The 17,675-nt window shown below is 37.8% G+C and overlaps 1 protein-coding gene across 3 annotated transcripts in view; it reads right to left on the minus strand.

Moving 5' to 3' along the window:
* ARHGEF6 (Rac/Cdc42 guanine nucleotide exchange factor 6) overlaps nucleotides 1–17,675 on the minus strand; it is a 117,256-nt gene that overhangs the window by 45,342 nt on the left and 54,239 nt on the right. For all 3 annotated transcript variants that reach the window (XM_032757723.2, XM_032757724.2, XM_032757725.2), the window contains exon 7: nucleotides 3,233–3,327. In XM_032757723.2, coding sequence (XP_032613614.1) covers nucleotides 3,233–3,327 — 95 coding nt within the window. The remainder of the gene's footprint in view (nucleotides 1–3,232; nucleotides 3,328–17,675) is intronic.

Raw genomic sequence — 17,675 nt, forward strand, 5'->3', positions numbered from 1 at the left:
CGGGTGTGGTGGCTCACGCCTGAAATCCCAGCACTTTGGGAGGTGAAGGCAGGCAGATCACTTGAGGTCAGGAGTTCAAGACCAGCCTGGCCAACATGGCAAAATCACATCTCTACTAAAAATACAAAATTGCCATGCGTGGTGGCACATGCCTGTAGTCCCAGCTACTCAGGAGGCTGAGGCAGGAGAATCGCTTGAACCTGGGAAGCAGAGGTTGCAGTGAGCTGAGATCTTACCACTGCACTCCAGCCTGGGGGTGGAGTGTATTGTATATGCTATATAATATATATATATTATATATTATATATATATATATATATAAAAAATACCAGGGGAGTATTCCCAAGAGAATATTTTTTTGCTGACTAAGAAAGAAAGGGAAGAAGACCAAAACAAACATTACCAGTAACTCCGAGAGAATAAAAAACTGCCAGTTCCTCTGCTGTAATGCCATCCTGAATCACAAGCTGGAAAACCCCTATTCTAAAGTGAAACCTTTAGCCAACCAACTTCCCTGGTTGTTGCTCTCTCAGAGCAGTGAGAACTTAAGTTGGGGCCTTACCTGAACTTGACTGGGGGTTTATCTGGCCCCTTCACGATCAGATAACAGTCAGTCTGGTTTGCTCAAATCACTTTGGGGCCGACAAGACAGTCAGAAGTAATGGAAACTTACTATCACTGCATTCTGAATTCATTTAGGAACAGTACAGGTCTGACTCAGGTCTCTCACCTCCTCGGCCCTGACTCTTTTCCAAGGAACTCAAACAAACCAGTAAGAAAAAGAACAAATAATCCCATCAAAAAGTAGGCAAATGACATGAACACACACTTCTCAAAAGACTTACAAATGGCCAACCAACATATGAAGAAATGCTCAATATCACTAATCATCAGAGAAATGCAAATTAAAACCATGAGATACCACCTCCGCCCAGCCAGAATGGCCATTATTAAAAAGTCAAAAATAATAGATGTTGGCGTGGATGTGGTGAAAAGGGAACATTTACACACTGCTGGTGGGAATGTTAGTATATTAGTACCAATATTAGTACAGCCTCTTTGGACAGCACTACAGAGTTTTCTCAAAGCTAAAAGTAGATCTACCATTCTATCCAGCAATCTCACTACTGAGTATTTAGCCAAAGGAAAAGAACTCATTAAATCTTCTTATTTTTTCTTGATCGCTAATCAGTCCCTCCTTCATTTAAAATCTTACCATCTCCCCTCCCAGAGTTACCACTTCAGTTTCCATCTCCTCTGCCTGTCACTTCCAGAAAACAGAAAGCATGTTTCACTTGGAAGCGGGGGGCACAGTGGCTCCAGCCTGGCCATGTACTGGCTGTGTGATGGGCAAGGCAGTAAACCTGTCTGGACTTCAGCTTCTTCTCTATTTAATAGAGATAGTCATTTCTCCCAGGATTCTAGACCCAATGATTTACTGATTTACTTCAGCTCTAAGAACTATGATTCACAGAACACTTCATATTTCACATGATAATAACAAAAAATACTTTGTTTTTTGTTTTGTTTTGCTTTGTTTGAGATGGAGTCTCACTCTGTCCCCCAGGCTGGAGTACAGTGGCATGAACTTGGCACACTGCAACCTCCGGCTACCGAGTTCAAGCGATTCTCCTGCCTCAGCCTCCTGAGTAGCTGGGACTACAGGTGCGCACCACCAAGCCGAGCTAATTTGTATTTTTAGTAGAGATGGGGTTTCGCCATGTTGCCCAGGTTGGTCTTGAACTCCTGGCCTCAAGTGATCCACCCGCCTCGGCCTTCCAAAGTGCTGGGATTACAGGTGTCAGCCAACGTGCCCAGCCAGCCACCGCACCTGGCCCAAAAAACACTTTATTGTTGATCATGTTTAAACTCTTACAATACAGGAATAGAAAATTTGTTCATACTGAAGTAGATTTCCATAGTGCCAGGAGAATAAACAAGTGGGAAATTTAGCAAGAAAAAAGGCATTATAACTAAACAAGCATAATTTGGAAAAGGGGAGAATTTTTCTCACAATATTTTTTCTTTTCTTTTTCTTTTGTTTGCTTGGTTTTGTTGTTGTTGTTGTTTGTTTGTTTGTTTGTTTTCACATGGAGTCTTGCTCTGTCTCCCAAGCTGGAATGCAGTGATGTGATTTTGGCTCACTGCAGCCTCTGCCTCCCAGGCTCAAGCGATTCTCCTGTCTCAGCCTCCCAAGTAGCTGGGATTACAGCCTTGCACTACCACGCCCGGCTAATTTGCTTTTGTATTTTTAGTAGAAACAAGATTTCACCATGTTGTCCAGGCTGGTCTTGGACTCCTGACCTCAAGCGATCTGCCCGCCTCAGCCTCCCAAAGTGCTGGGATTACAGGCTTTTTGAGCCATCACACCCGGCCAAATTTCTCAAATATATTAACTTATTTAAGTTTGAAGCTGATAGTTCAGACAACTGTTTAGCAATAGTAAACTCTTTCCAAGGTAAAAAGAGAGGTTTTTGTTCTTCATTATATGGGCTGACTGGTAAATTTTCTATATGATCATGATCTCTAGTGAAATGTAATAAATTAAAATAAAAACAAATAAATGCAGTTCACCACTATTTGTTAAATATGCTGTGCCTACAAGGATAAAAAAAAATAGTCACTACTTTTCTTTCATGAAAACTAAAGCTTTCAATTCTTTTAATTCAGGCTTTACACAATCACTTCAGATTTCTAAGACCAGAGTAAGGTTTGAACATTTTGTCTTTAAAAACACTTTAGCATCTGTTTATCATTCACATTTGCCTGGGTGAAATAATGGCTTGAATAGCTCTTATGAGCATTCACAAAATGCCATACTCTTTCCATTCTCAGAGCATGGGGAAGAAGTTCTGCCCTGGCAAACAAAGGTCAGAATGAGCATGAGAATTTCCAGTTTATGTGCTTTCTGAATAAAAGCACCAGGGAGTTCTTTTCCTGTAAGGTAAAACCAGGCACATCACTTTTTTTTTAATGTACAAGATAAAAATTGTGACAGGAAGAAACACAGATCTACTTATTCCTTTCACAGCCAGAAGAGAAAGAAAGCCCAGCTCTCCAAAAGCAACATCTTGCATAATTTCTGTTGCCCTGACCATGTTCTTGGCAACCTGTGATCTGTGGAAATTCTTCTAAAGGGCAAAATCAATTATTCAGTGACATAAGAATAACGATTCCATATGCTGACATTATGTTGCTTTACTTAGTGAGGGGTTTAAAATAAACATCTTACTTGTTATTTGACTGCAGGGGTCTTAAGTAAGTAACAAGAAGAGACTGAAGTTCTTTAGCATATTCTTTTTCAGTGTCCAGGATGTTCTGTAACACCTATGAAAAAAAAAGTCAATGTATTATAATCATCAAGATAGTCTAAGGCAAAATGTAGCTTTGATCTTTTAACCAAATTACTAGGAAGAAAAAAGGTCCTATTTACTCAGGCTACCATTGCAAGCAAGGAACACAAAATCTGAATGCACTTTCTTTCAATCTAGCAAACTACTTTAATTATTGCATGACAACTGGTTATACTGCACAATTCATATGAATACAATTTTTCAGTTACCCGTAACTGAAGGGGCCTTGCCATTTACACAGTACTGCTTGGTTATTTATTTCTTGTAGAGACAGGCTCTCTCTATGTTGCCCAGGGTGGTCTCAAACTCCTGGTCTGGAGCAATCCTCCTGCCTCAGCCTTCCAAAGTGCTGGGATTACAGGTGTGAGCCCACATCAAACCCCACAGTACTGTTTAAAATGTTTTCATGTGCTGTAAATGATTTTATCCTCAGGAAGTTCTCAGTTAGTTAACAAAGAATCATTATTCCTCTTTCATGCAGGAGAAAATTGAGGCCAGCTACCTTAGACATAGAGATTTAATGTCAGTGTAATTTAAGGATCACTGTGATATCAAACATCACAAGAGATTTTTGTTTAAGTTATGTTTGTGATAAGACCTTTAGGGAACAAAATCTGAGGATACAGTGAATTTTTAAGCAGAGTTAAAACTAGTATTTTATTAAAGGCAAAAGGTACTACCATGAACAATTCAAAGAACAAAGTAGGCTGAAGTGTGAGGAATTTAACAAGAGAAATAAAAATTATCATTATTATTAATAATGTAATTAAAATCCTATAGGCAAAACAACCAATATGGGGGATCACAATTTCTCTTCCCCTACCAGTTCTAGGGTCATGTCACAACCCATTTCCAAGCCTCTTCTGGTGACAGGTAAAACCTTCATTTAATACCTAATGTAAATGACGGGTTGATGGGTGCAGTGGGCCAGCATGGCACATGTATACCTATGGAACAAGCCTGCACGTTGTGCACATGTACCCTAGAACTTAAAGTATAATAATAATAATAATAAAAACCTTTATTTAAGCTCTTAGAGACAACCCAGTTAACATTCTGGTACATTTTCTTTCATATATTCTAATTCATTCAACGAAATCGACTGAGTGCCTACTCTGCCAACTGCTGTGCTGCCCACAGGGAGTTTATACTGTATTTGCAGAGACATTAAACAGAGAGTTACAAGACAGAGTGAAGTGTCCTTAACTAGGAGAAGTGTATTAGGCTACCAATATGCCAGCCATATACTCACAAGACAATGCATGATAATCTGCTTTTGAAAGGTGGAATGGTCAAAATAAGCGGAGATCCTGGTAACCGTGGGTTCTCTGGGAAACAACTGGAGTGCAGGGTGGTAGTCTTGACTCTGCTGCTGACTGAGAGGTTGCTTCAGTTTAAAACTTTGCTTACATCATCTCAGATTATGACACTGCACCTACCTTGGGGACCATTATGAAGATGTAGTGACACACTGTACAGATAGGTGCTGAGTAAGTGGGAAACAGACCTACCAATTTAAAGGGTTAAAAAAGAGTTTCTCGGCCAGGCGCGGTGGCTCACGCCTGTAATCCCAGCACTTTGGGAGGCCGAGGCGGGCGGATCACGAGGTCAGGAGATCGAGACCATCCTGGCTAACACGGTGAAACCCCATCTCTACTAAAAATACAAAAAATTAGCCGGGCGAGGTGGCGGGCGCCTGTAGTCCCAGCTACGAGGGAGGCTGAGGCAGGAGAATGGCGTGAACCCCAGGGGGCGGAGCCTGCAGTGAGCCGAGATCGCGCCACTGCACTCCAGCCTGGGTGAAAGAGCGAGACTCCTTCTCAAAAAAAAAAAAAAAAAAAAAAAAAAAAAGGGTTTCTCAATAGCAACATTATTGACATTTCAAACCAGATAATTATTTGTTGTGATGGAATGCCCATATCATTGCCATGACATTGCCAAATGTCACCTGAAAGGCAATATTGCCCCCAGTTGAGAATCACTGGCTTAGAAGAACACAGGATGGCTTCAAAAGCTCGGGGTTAAATTGTAGCCCCTATACCCAGCCACTCATGTCTACTTTCAGTTCCTCTATTCCTCAGAAACTACCCTCTAAAAGTGTAAATGCAGGGTTCTGGAGGTAGTGATGTTCTCGGAAATTAACCCAGTAATGGAATAGAAATATTCCCCTCTATAGAAAGTCCAAGCGCGAGAATGGAAATTAGAAACTACTTTGAGATGAATGAAAATGAAAACACAACATACAAAAACTTATGGGGTGCAGTTAACCAGTGCTTAAAGAAAACTATATACTTATAAATGCCTATTTTAAAAAAGAAAAAAAAAGACTTTCATTTTTCAGTCTGACATGTAAGGAGCTTAGAAGTCATTACTCCATCCTAACTGGAAGCAAATAGCTAAACAAACTGAAATAAACCATCGTTTTCTCTTAAATCTGTCAGAAAAGTGAGGTCACAGGGAAAACTGCTACTCCAAAAATTGGAGAAACAGGCAGATAAAGAGAATCACAAATTACCAGAGCAGAGGTCCACAGGCAGAATCTTCCACAGGAACCAGCACTAGGGTAGAAAAACCTACACTGTAATTGACAAACTTCTGGGGGCTCCATAAAGACAAGTCTGAGAGTTAGGAACTCCAGGGGCCCAATATTAGGACAGCACACCCACACTTTTGTGAATTTAAGCTCCAGTTTTTCTCAGTGAAGATTAGAGGAAAATACCCTCATGCTTCAGGCAGAGGGAGGGAAAAAGTTGCCTTTTTGAATATGTCAGAGCACTCTATTCTTCTTAACAAGGTCTGCCCTCAGGAGAAACTATTTCACCAGAGCATAACTATTCTTTGTTTGTTCGTTTGCTTTGTTTGTTTGTTTCTGTTTTTGTTTTTTGAGACGCAGTTTCGCTTTTGTTGCCCAGGCTGGAGTGCAATGGCGCAATCTCGGCTCACTGCAACCTCCACCTCCTGGGTTCAAGCCATTCTCCTGCCTCAGCCTCCCTAGTAGCGGGGATTACAGGCATGCGCCACCACGCCCAGCTAATTTTGTATTTTTAGTAGAGACGGGGGTTTCACCATGTTGGTCAGGCTGGTTTCGAACTCCTGACCTCAGGTTATCCGCCTGCCTTGGCCTCCCAAAGTGCTGGGATTACAGGCGTGAGCCACTGCGCCCGGCCCGAGCATAACCTATTGAATTTTTATCAGATGCTAACTGTTATGGGGGAAGGTCAATAAGCAACTCCAGCCAGCTCTAGCCTTCCACATGGGGGAAGGAAGATAACCCAACTCCAGCCCTTTCTAGCCATCCTGTCCCACCTAAGGGGGAGAACTAGGAAGCATTGGTGAAGTTCACAGTCCAGGGACACAAGCTCATTAAAAACTGAGACCTAATCATGGAAATATAGAATGCTTCCCCTCCTTCTACACCTTACCACCACATTACTAAAGGATTATTTACCACAGTTCCTTTACCCAGTACATCATGTCAGGCTTCCAACAACAATTTACAAGGCATATTAAAAGGCAAAAAATACAGTATGAAGAGACAAAACAAGCATCAGAACTTAAGCCAGATAACACAGGAATGTTAGAATTATCAGACCAGTGTTTTTAAGTAACTGTGATTAATATACTAAGGACTCTAACAGAAAAAGTAGACAACGTGCAAGAATAGATGGATATTATAAGCAGAGAGACAGACATTCTAAGAAAGAATCAAAAAGCAATGCTAGAGATTAAAAACACTGTAACAGAAATGAAGAATGCCTGCACATGATGGACTCAATAGTGATCTGGGCATGGCTGAGGAAAGAATCTTTGAGCTTGAGAATATGTCAATAGAAACTGCTACAACCAAAAAGCAAAGAGAAAAAAGATTGGGGGAAAAAAATAGAAGAGAGTATGAAAGAACTGTGGGACAACTACAAAAGGTGCAACATCCATGTAATGTGGAAATATCAGGAGAGGAAAGAGAAAATAATAGAAGAAATATTTGAAACAATAGTGGTTGAGAATTTACTCAAAATTAGTCAGACACCAAATCACAGATCCAGGAAGCTCAGAGACCAAGTAGGATAAATGCAAAAGAAAATTCTAAGCATGTGATACTCAAACTCCAGAAAATCAAAAATAAAGAAAAAATTATTGAAAGAAGCCATGGGAAACCAACAGTTTATCTATACAGAAGTTCAAATAAAAGTTACATCTGACCTCTCCTCAGAAACACGGCAAGCAAGAGGGGAGTGGAGTGAAATATTTAAAGTGTTGAGAGAAAAACCCACTAACCTTGAGTTCTGTGTCTTGTGAAATTATCCTTCAAAAGTGAAAGACAAATCAAGACTTTTTCAGACAAACAAAAACTGAGGGAAACGGTCACCATTAGACCTGCCTTGCAAGAAATGTTAAAAGAAGTTCTTCACAGAGAAGAAAAACAATATAGGTCAGAAATCTGAATCTACATGAAGAAGGAAAGAATGTTAGAGAAGGGATAAGCAAAGATAAAATAAAAACTTTTTTCTTATTTTTAATTGACCTAATAGATAATAGTTTATTCAAAATAATAATAGCAGCAACGTATTTGATTATGTGTGTGTATATACTAATGTGTATTTATGTGTAAGTAAAATGAGTGACAGCGATCATACAAGGGATGGGAGGTAATAATTAGGAATACGATGTTATTATAAGGTACTTGCACTACCTGAGAATATAGTATGTATCTTTGTATAGTATTATATGAAAGTGAACTGGGACTAGCTATAAAGGCATAGAGCAACCACTAAAAATGTTTTTCTTAATGAAATATAATTGATATGTGAAAAAAGAGAAATGGAATCATATAAAATGCTTAATTAAAACAAAAAGCAAAAAAATGTGGAAGACAAAAAGCGAACAACGAAAAGGGCAACAAATAGAAAACAGTGACAAGTATGGTAGGCATTAATCCACCTATATCAATAATCACTTTAAATGTCAGTGGTCTAAATGTACCAATGAAAAGACAGACATTTTCAGAGTGAATCAAAAATTAAGACTCAACCATATGCTGTTAATAAGAAATTCAATTTAAATATAAAGACACTTATAAATTAAAAGTAAAGGGATGAAAAAGGAGATATCATGTTCATACTAATGAAAAGAAAGCTGGAGTGGCTATGTTAATTTTAGACAGAGCAAACATTAGAGCACAAAAAATTATCAGGAATAAAAAGAGGCATTACATAATAATAAAGAGGTCAGTTCTCCAGCAAGACATAACAGTCCTTAATATGTATGTGCCTAAAAACAGAATCAAACTACATTGCAACTTTTATAATCAGGCACAACTTTTATAATCAGGCACAACTTTTATAATCAAATGAAAACTCTTCCATCAAAATTGCAGTGGAAGCGTTCTCCCTTCAATCAATAATAAAAAAAATTAACACTCTAGTTCCTTGTCAGTGCAAATGACAATAAATTTGCTTACTTAACCGGCTCTCATTCAAAAACCAGGTGAATAAAGTATATTGATAAATCTGAAAGTATATTGATATATCTAACTTCCCACAGAATGACAATAACAATTATGAAAAACTGTTAAATAATTTATACAAATTTCTTTATGCATAGCTTTTTAGAACTTTTAGTATGATAAATATATTTTGAATCTCTAAGCAGGGCCAATATGATATTGTGTTTTTCAAACATATTTGACAATGGCATTGTGTATTTTTTAGGCATTTTACACACATTGTTACTTGCTAATTGCTATTCCAAGAAATGAACAAAGGAACAAAAGAAATGAACAAAAGAAACATTTTCTTTGGCTGAGTTATATTTTAATATTATGCCTTTCAGTGAGAACTGACATTAGAAGTAGCTATATGAAAGGCCATCATAGTTTTAAACTATTGTTGTAAACTATAGTTAAAGACATTGTCCAGTATGTTGATTGGCATTCTTGGAGTAAATTCCTCCTGTGATTTAATACTTGGTAAAAAAAAAAAAAAAAAAATGTGAGGCAAAAACCGCTAGAATTTCAAGTAGAAATAGATAAATCTATTGTAGTTGAGACTTCAATACCCCTCTATCAGAAATGGAGAGATCTAGCAAGCAGAAAATCAGTAAGGACATATTAGAACTCAATAGTACCATCAAGCAACCGGATATAGTTGGCATCTGTAGACTACTTCATCCAACAACAGCAGATTACATATTCTCCTCAAGCCTACATGAAACATTCCTCAAGACAGACCACATTATGATCCATAAAACCCACCTTAGCAAATTTAAAAGAATAGAAATCATGCAATCTATGATCTCAGACAACAATGTAATCAAACTAGAAATCAATAACAGAAAAATATTTGGAGATTAAACAACACATCTCAAAATAACACATTTATTTTCTAAAAAGATATTTCAAGAGAAATTTTAAAATATTTTGAACTAAATGGAAATGAAAGTATAACTTATTAAAATGTGTGGAATGCAGTGAAAGCAGTGCTTGTAGGGAAATTTATAGCACTGAATGCATATATTAGAAAAGAAGAAAGATCTAAAATAAATAATCTAAGCTTCCACCTTAGGAAACTACAAAAAGAAGAGCAAACTAAATCTAAAGCACACAGAAGAAAAGAAATAATAAAAATTAGGGCAGAAATCAATGAGACTGAAAACAGAAAATCAGTAGAGGAAATCAATAAAACCAAAAGCTGGCTCTTTGAAAAGATCAATAAAATTGATGAACTTCATTGAAAAAAAGAGAGAAGATACAAACTGTTAGTATCAGAAATGAAATGGCAGGATATCACTAGAGATCCCATGGACATTAAAATAATGTTAAAGGAATATTATTAATAACTCTGCCTACAAATTTGATAACCTAAATTAAATGAACCAGTTTTTTAAAGATACAATCTGCCAACACTCAAAAGAGAAGAAATAGATAATCTGAATAGGCCTACATCTAGTAAAGAAAATGAATTGGTAATTAACATCCTTCCAAAACAGAAAGCATTAAGCCCAGATAGGTTCACTGGTAAATTCTACTAAACATTTAAGGAAGAAATTATATCAATTCTTTACAATCTCTTCCAAAACATAGAAGCAGAGAGAATATATACTTCCTAACTCATTTTATGAAGCCAGAATTATCCCAATACCCCAACCAAAGACATTACAAGAAAACTACAAACCAATATCTCTAATGAACATAGTTACTAAAATCATCAACAAAATATTAGCAAATGAAATCCAGCAATAGATAAAAATAATGCTACAACACAGCCAAGTGTGATTTAACAAAGTATGCAAGGCTAGTTCAACATTCCAAAAAATCACTAATGTAATCTATCACATCAACAGGCTAGAGAAGGAAAATCACATGATCATATCAACAGATTCAGAAAAGGCATTTGACAATATACAACACCTATTCATGATTTTTTTTTAATTCTCAGAAAACTAGGAATAGTTTCTCAACTTGATAAAGAACAGCTACGAAAAAAAAAAAAAAAAAACGAAAAAAAAAAACAAACAAAAAACCCCGACATCTAACATCATACTTAATGGTAAGAAGCCAGATGCTTTCCTACTAACATTAGGAACAAAACAAGAGTGTTCCCTCACACCACTCCTTTTCAACATCATATTGAACATCCTAGCTAATGCAATAAGAAAAAAATAAAAGGTATACACATTGGAAAGGAAGAAATAAAACTGTCTTTATTTGCAGATAACATGATTGTATATGTAGAAAATCTGAATAAATCAAAAAAATTTCTGGAGCTAATGAGTGATTATAACATGGTTGCAAGATGCAAAGTCAATACACAAATGTCAATCATTTTCCTTTATATCAGCAATAAACAATTAAAATCTGAAACAAAAAAACATAATATCATTTAGATTAGCACCTGTAAAAATGCAACACTTAGGTATAAATCTAAGAAAATATGTACAAGATCTATACAAAGAAAACTACAAAACTCTGGTAAAAGAAATCAAAGAACTAAATAAATGGGGAGATATCCTATATTCATGGGTAGAAAGACTCAATATTATCAAGATGTCAGTTATTTCCAACTTGATCTATAGATTCAACACAATTCCAATCAAAATCTCAGTAAGTTATTTTGTGGATATTGACAAACAGATTCAAATACAAAACCAGTATGTTGAACAGATATATGCACTCCCATGTTCATTTCAGCATTATTCATGATAGCCAAAATATGAAATCAGTGGATGCGCGGACAGAGAAAATGTGGTATAAAAACACAATGGAGGCTGGGCATGGTGGCTCATGCCTATAATCTCAGCACTTTGGGAGGCTGGGGAGAGCAGATTGCTTGAGCTCAAGAGTTTGAGACCAGCCTCGGCAACATGGTGAGACCCTGTCTCTACAAAAAACTAAAAAACTAGCCAGGTGTGGTGGTGCAGCCCTGTAGCCCCAGCTACTTGGGAGGCTGAAGTGGAAGGATTGCTTGAGTCCAGGGGGCAGAGGTTGCAGTGAGCCGGGATCACACCACTGCACTCCAGTCTGAGTGACAGAGCAAGACCCTGTCTCAAAACAAAACAAAACACAATGGAATACTACTCAGTCATTAAAAAGATGAAAAACCTGCCATTTGCAACAACATGGATGAACCTAGAAGACATTATGTTAAGTGAAATAAGTCAGGCATAGTAAGAAAAATACCATATGATCTCATCATATGTGTAATCTTAAAAAGTTGATCTCATAGAACTAGATAATAGAATGGTGGTTACAAGGGGCTGGGGCAGTTGGGGGAGCTGGTTGGGATGATATTGATCAAAGGATATGAAACATCTGTTAGGAGGAATAAGTTCAAGAGAGCTCTTGTGCAACATTGTGACTATAGTAAATAACAATATATTGTACTCTTAAAAAATGCCTAGAGAGTGAATGTTAATTGTTCTTACCACAAAAATGATAACTATGTGAGGTAATATGTGTGTTAATCAGCTAGCTTTAGTCATTCCACAATGACTAAACATGACAGAACATCATGTTGTACACAATTAATACATATAATTTTATCTGTCAATTAAAAAAAGACTATTCAGTGGGGAGAGAACATTTTTTTTCAACAGATGGTGCTGAGAAAACTGGATATTCACATGCAAAACAAAGAATTTACACCCCTACCTCATACTATATACAAAAATTAACTCAAAATGGATTTCAGAGTTAAATCTACAAAAGTCTTAAAGTAAACAGAGGACAAAATCTTCATGACTTTCAATTTCGCAATGGATTCTTGGGTGACACAAAAAGCATAACAAAACAAAAAATAAGTAAATTGGAATTCATCAAAATTAAAAACTTCTGTGTGTGAAATGACATTATCAAGAAAGTGAAAAGACAGCTCATAGAATGGAAGAAATATTTGCAAATCATATATCTGATAAGAGTCTAGTATCCACAATATATATAGAACTATTACAACTCAACAACAAAAATAATCAATTAAAGTTGGCAAAGAATTTGAATAGAAATTTCTCCAAAGAATATATACAAATGGCCAAAAAGCATACCCAACATCATTAACTATTAGGAAAATGCTAATCAAAACTACAATTAGATACTACTTGATACTCAATAGGGTGGTTATATTACAAAGAAAAAAACAGACAATAACAAGTGTTGGTGAGGATGTAGAGAAACGGAAACTCTTACAATTGCTGGTAAGAATGTAAAATGGTACTGCTACTGTGATAAACAGTTTGGCCATTCCTCAGAAAGTCAAACATAGAATTACCATGTGACCCAGCAATTCTACTCCTAAAGAAGTGAAAACATATGTCTACACAAAAATTTGCACATGAATGTTCACAGCAGCATTTTTAATAATAACCAAAAAGTGGCAGCAACCCAAGGTCCATCAACTGATAAATGGATAAATAAAAGCTGGTCTAAACATACAATGGAATATTACTTAGCTATAAAAAGAAGTACTGATACATTCTGCAACATGGATGAACCTTGAAAATATTATGCTAAGTGAAAGAAACCAAACACAAAATATCACACATTATAGAATTCCATGTATGTAAAACTTCCAGAATAGGCAAAATCCATACAGACAGAAAGTAGATTAGTGGTTGCCAAGGGCCGGAGGGAATGGGAAATGGGAAGTGACTGCTAATGGATAGAAGGTTTTTTGGTGGGGTGATAACAATGTTATGAAATTAGATGAGATAGTGGCGATCATTGTGCAACTCTGTGAATACACTAATAACAGTGAATTGCACAATTTAAAATGGTGAATTTTAAGCTATGTGAATTGTACCTCAATAAAGCTATTATTTAAAACAAAGCACAAATTTCTCACCTGTAAATAAAAACTCTTCTGTTTTTTCTCTGACTCCAAGTCCTTATGCAGGGTCATGGCCCTCAGTACTCAAGCTTGTTCATCATGATAACTCTTTGTCCATCTGTGTTGTTGTTCACTGCAGTTCCTCAAGTAATCACTTATACTCAGCATTGATACTCATTTTTTTTTTAATTCATAGAAATGGAGAGAAATGCACTAGAATTCAACAGTACTATATTTTATTAAGTAAAAAGGAGGAGGTGAGGCTCATATGCACATTGCTTTATTTAAAATATTTATTTGGGCCAGGGGGAGTGGCTCATGCCTATAATTACAGCACTTTGGGAGGCCGAGGCAGGCAGATCACTTGAGGCCAGGAGTTTGAGACCAGCCTGGCCAACATGGTGAAACCCCCATCTCTACTAAAAATACAAAAATTAGCTGGGTATGGTGGCACATGCCTGTAATCCCAGCTACTTGGAAGGCTGAGGCAGGAAGATTGCTTTCACCTGGGAGGTGGAGGTTGCAGTGAGCCCAAATCAAATCGCGCCGCTGCACTTCAGCTGGGCGACAGAGGGAGGGTGTGTCTCAAAAACTATAAAAATAACAATTAAATATTTACTTGGTTATCTATAGTATTGGTGTTCGGATTCAAAAAGGATAGGGCCCTTTTATATTCGGGAGGGAATTAAATCTTCTGATGTTTTTGTTCACACTTCTCTTTTCTCTTTTTTTTTTTTTTTTTTTTTTAGACGGAGTCTCACTCTGTCGCCCAAACTGGAGTACAGTGGCACAATCTCGGCTCAATGCAACCTCGGCCTCCTGGGTTCCAGTGATTCTTCTGCCTCAGCCTCCTGAGTAGCTGGAACTACAGGCGCATGCTACCATGCCCAGCTAATTTTTGTATTTTTAGTAGAAGCAGGTTTCACCATATTGGCCAGGCTGGTCTCGAACTCCTGACCTCGTGATCCGCCCACCTTGGCCTCCCAAAGTGCTGGAATTACAGGTGTGAGCCACCATGCCTGGCCTGTTCACACTTTTCTAAAAAGACCATGTCTGGTAACAAGCCATCTCACATCCTCGCCCTTCCTTTCTAACATTTTTTAAATTTTTTTAATTATTCATTTATTTTTTGTTGTGTGTTTGTTTGATTGTTTTTGAGACAGAGTTTTGCTGTGTCACCCAAGCAGGAGTGCAGTGGTGCTATCTTGGCTCACTGCAGCATTGGCCTCCCAGACTCAAATGATCCTCCTGCCTCAGCCTCCCAAGTAGCTCGGCCTGCAAGCACATGCCACCATGCCCAGCTAATTTTTTATTTTTTGTTGAGACAGAGTCTCACTATGTTGCCCAGGCTGGCCTTGAATTCCTGGGCTCAAACTATCCTCCTGCCTCTGCCTCCCGAAGTTCTGGGATTACAGGCATGAGCAACCATGCCCAGCTGTCACCCTCCCTTAAAGCACTGTTGTCTATAACTGTCATAGTCCCTGAATTATAATATCTGTTGAAATAAAAACAACAGCAAACAGTCATTGCTTGAAGGGAATTTTTAAATTAGAAAAATCATAGATATTATTTTCATCATAAAATGTGATTTTTAAAACAAACACTACTTTAATTCCGTGGTTGATATAATTCACTCTGCTTCTCCCCCATTGAAATAGCCTTAATATTTCAACTCCTTTTAAAATGCTACCATCTGGGGCTCTTGTACCTGAAATTGCTAAGATTCTTCAAGAAGGATGCCAAGTGTCCTGCTCCAATGGGTTTACTTGCTAGGTGAGACAACACACTTTCTAGGGTACCCATCTCTGCTGGAACCACTGGCATAAGGCAGTTACTTCCCATGGGAGGGAGGCACGCAGACACTTCCTGCTGCCTTGGAGTGAGTTCTGGAGAGCTAAATGGAAATATACATTAAACTCCTAGGACTGCAAGTTTTGAGAGTGGCAGAATGGACTTTACAAAATTAAAATGACAAAAGTGGTTAATAAGTCTTTTTATCGAATTATGCCCCCCTCCCCCCCCAAAAAAACATGTGAGTAGTAATATACTAAATAGAACTTCTCTTGCTGTGGTTAGATGAGCAGGAATGTTCATCAGGGTGGATGTTTGGGATTCCTTCCCAAAGTCACTCGGAACTTTATTGCTTTCTTCAATCTCAGAAGATCAACTGATGAACTTCTGAGACTGGTTCTTTATTTTTCAGGCCACAGGGCATCTAATGTAAAAGGATAAGAAGGGAAGCAGACAGAGAAGGCTATGTGCTCCCAAACAGAAGGCCTCAGTGGTGACTCAGAAGGCAAGGAGTTTGGCAGGCCAAGCAACTTCAGAGCAGTACAATTTGATCTGATGAAATCCATTCAAACTCACTAAAATAGACTCTGTCCAGACACTGCCTTTGCCTCCCTGACTCTGTCTTCACAAGGACAACTGGGCATCCTTTTGCTCAACCAACCTTTGCCTGAATTCAGAATAAAATAGACAGTGAGAAAACACAGGGAAAAAAAAGGTGGAGGCTTTTGCTACCACCATCCTGGGCTATTGATTTTCCAATAAAACACATTTCCTACATTTCCTGGAAAGGCTTTAGAGTGAGTTCATTTGTATAACTATGTTTTCCAAAAGGAAGGAGTCATAAAAGTATAAAGAAATTATTTTAAGAAAAATGCATAAACAATGGCTGAAAATAGAGATATCTCCAATGATAAAGGAGACTATAATGGTCTCAGGAAACCTTAAATCAAAGCAAAAATATTACATTATAGGAATTCTGAGATAATTATGGTGCCTATGAAAATGAGCTAATGTTGGTAAAGTTCTTTGAAAACAAAAAGGGCAATATATTATAATATTTATGTCATATTTGATTTCTATGCCAGTAGAACCGCCTGCAGTGATTGATTCTGCATGCCCAGGTCCTTGGCTTTCACAAAACAAGCAGCACTATTCCCCATTATCCACAGATAGATTCATGAATTCCACAGGATCCTGTCACTTCCTCCACCTCCAGCCCTCACATGGAAGAGCGGTATAGAGGAGTAAGATGGGAAGAGGGTAAGAAAGAAATAAGAGCAGATATGGAAAAGAGAATCAATGGATAGATGTGTAAGGTAGTTTAGGCTAGTAGAATTAAAAAGGTGGGTGAGCACTAGAAAGGTAGAAAAATCCAGGGTGGGAGCGAGAGGGTAGATAGATGGGTGAGAGAGAAAATGAGGGTGAGCAGAAGGCGGGAAGCTACAGCAAAGGTTACCCGAGGCTTCCTAGGATTTTTGTAATGTAACATGCCACAGCCTTCCTCCCATATTTTCTACTGCAGGCAGGTTCTATAAAACATGCCCTTTAGGCATCTACCATATGTTACATAAAGTAGAAGAAAGCAAGAACAAAATAAATGATATTGGTCCTTAGTGATTATATTTTCCTACTTGGATGTGGGGAAATATCATCTTTCACTCTGCACACAGATGCTCATCCCCAGAGTTGAATATTAGGATTACTGTGAGTCTGGCCTATTTCTGACAGCACAAAGGCCAGCTTTATTAAGTGTGCTGCAATAGTTGCAGTGAATAAAGAATTTCATCTTACAAGGGATATGTGGATGGGAGAAGAAGAGAGTGCAGTCCACTCTCTGACCTGCAGGGACTAATTACAGACAGGCACATTCTTGCCTGGGAGAATTTGCTCATATAGCTCCTCCTGTCTGAATAAGCTTTCAGCTCTTCTCTGCTTGTCTAACTTCTGACCTTCCTCCAAGATTTGCCTTGAATCCTACATCCTCCATTCAACCTTTTCCTTGATTGGTTCTTATATTTTAGGTGAATGAGCATCAGAGCCACCTGTGTGTTAAGGGGAAGTGGTTAAGGAAGGAGTGGGAGGAGTTGTTTAAAATGCTATTTCCTGGAATCAACAGCCAGAGAATTTGATGTAGCAAGTCAGGTGTGTGGCCCAGATGTCTGCCTGTCTGTCTGTCTTTCTTTCTTTCTTTTTTATTTATTTATTTATTTATTTA

Source organism: Hylobates moloch, unplaced genomic scaffold (genome assembly GCF_009828535.3).
Source record: "Hylobates moloch isolate HMO894 unplaced genomic scaffold, HMol_V3 SCAFFOLD_7, whole genome shotgun sequence".
NCBI classification, from domain to species: Eukaryota; Metazoa; Chordata; class Mammalia; order Primates; family Hylobatidae; genus Hylobates; species Hylobates moloch.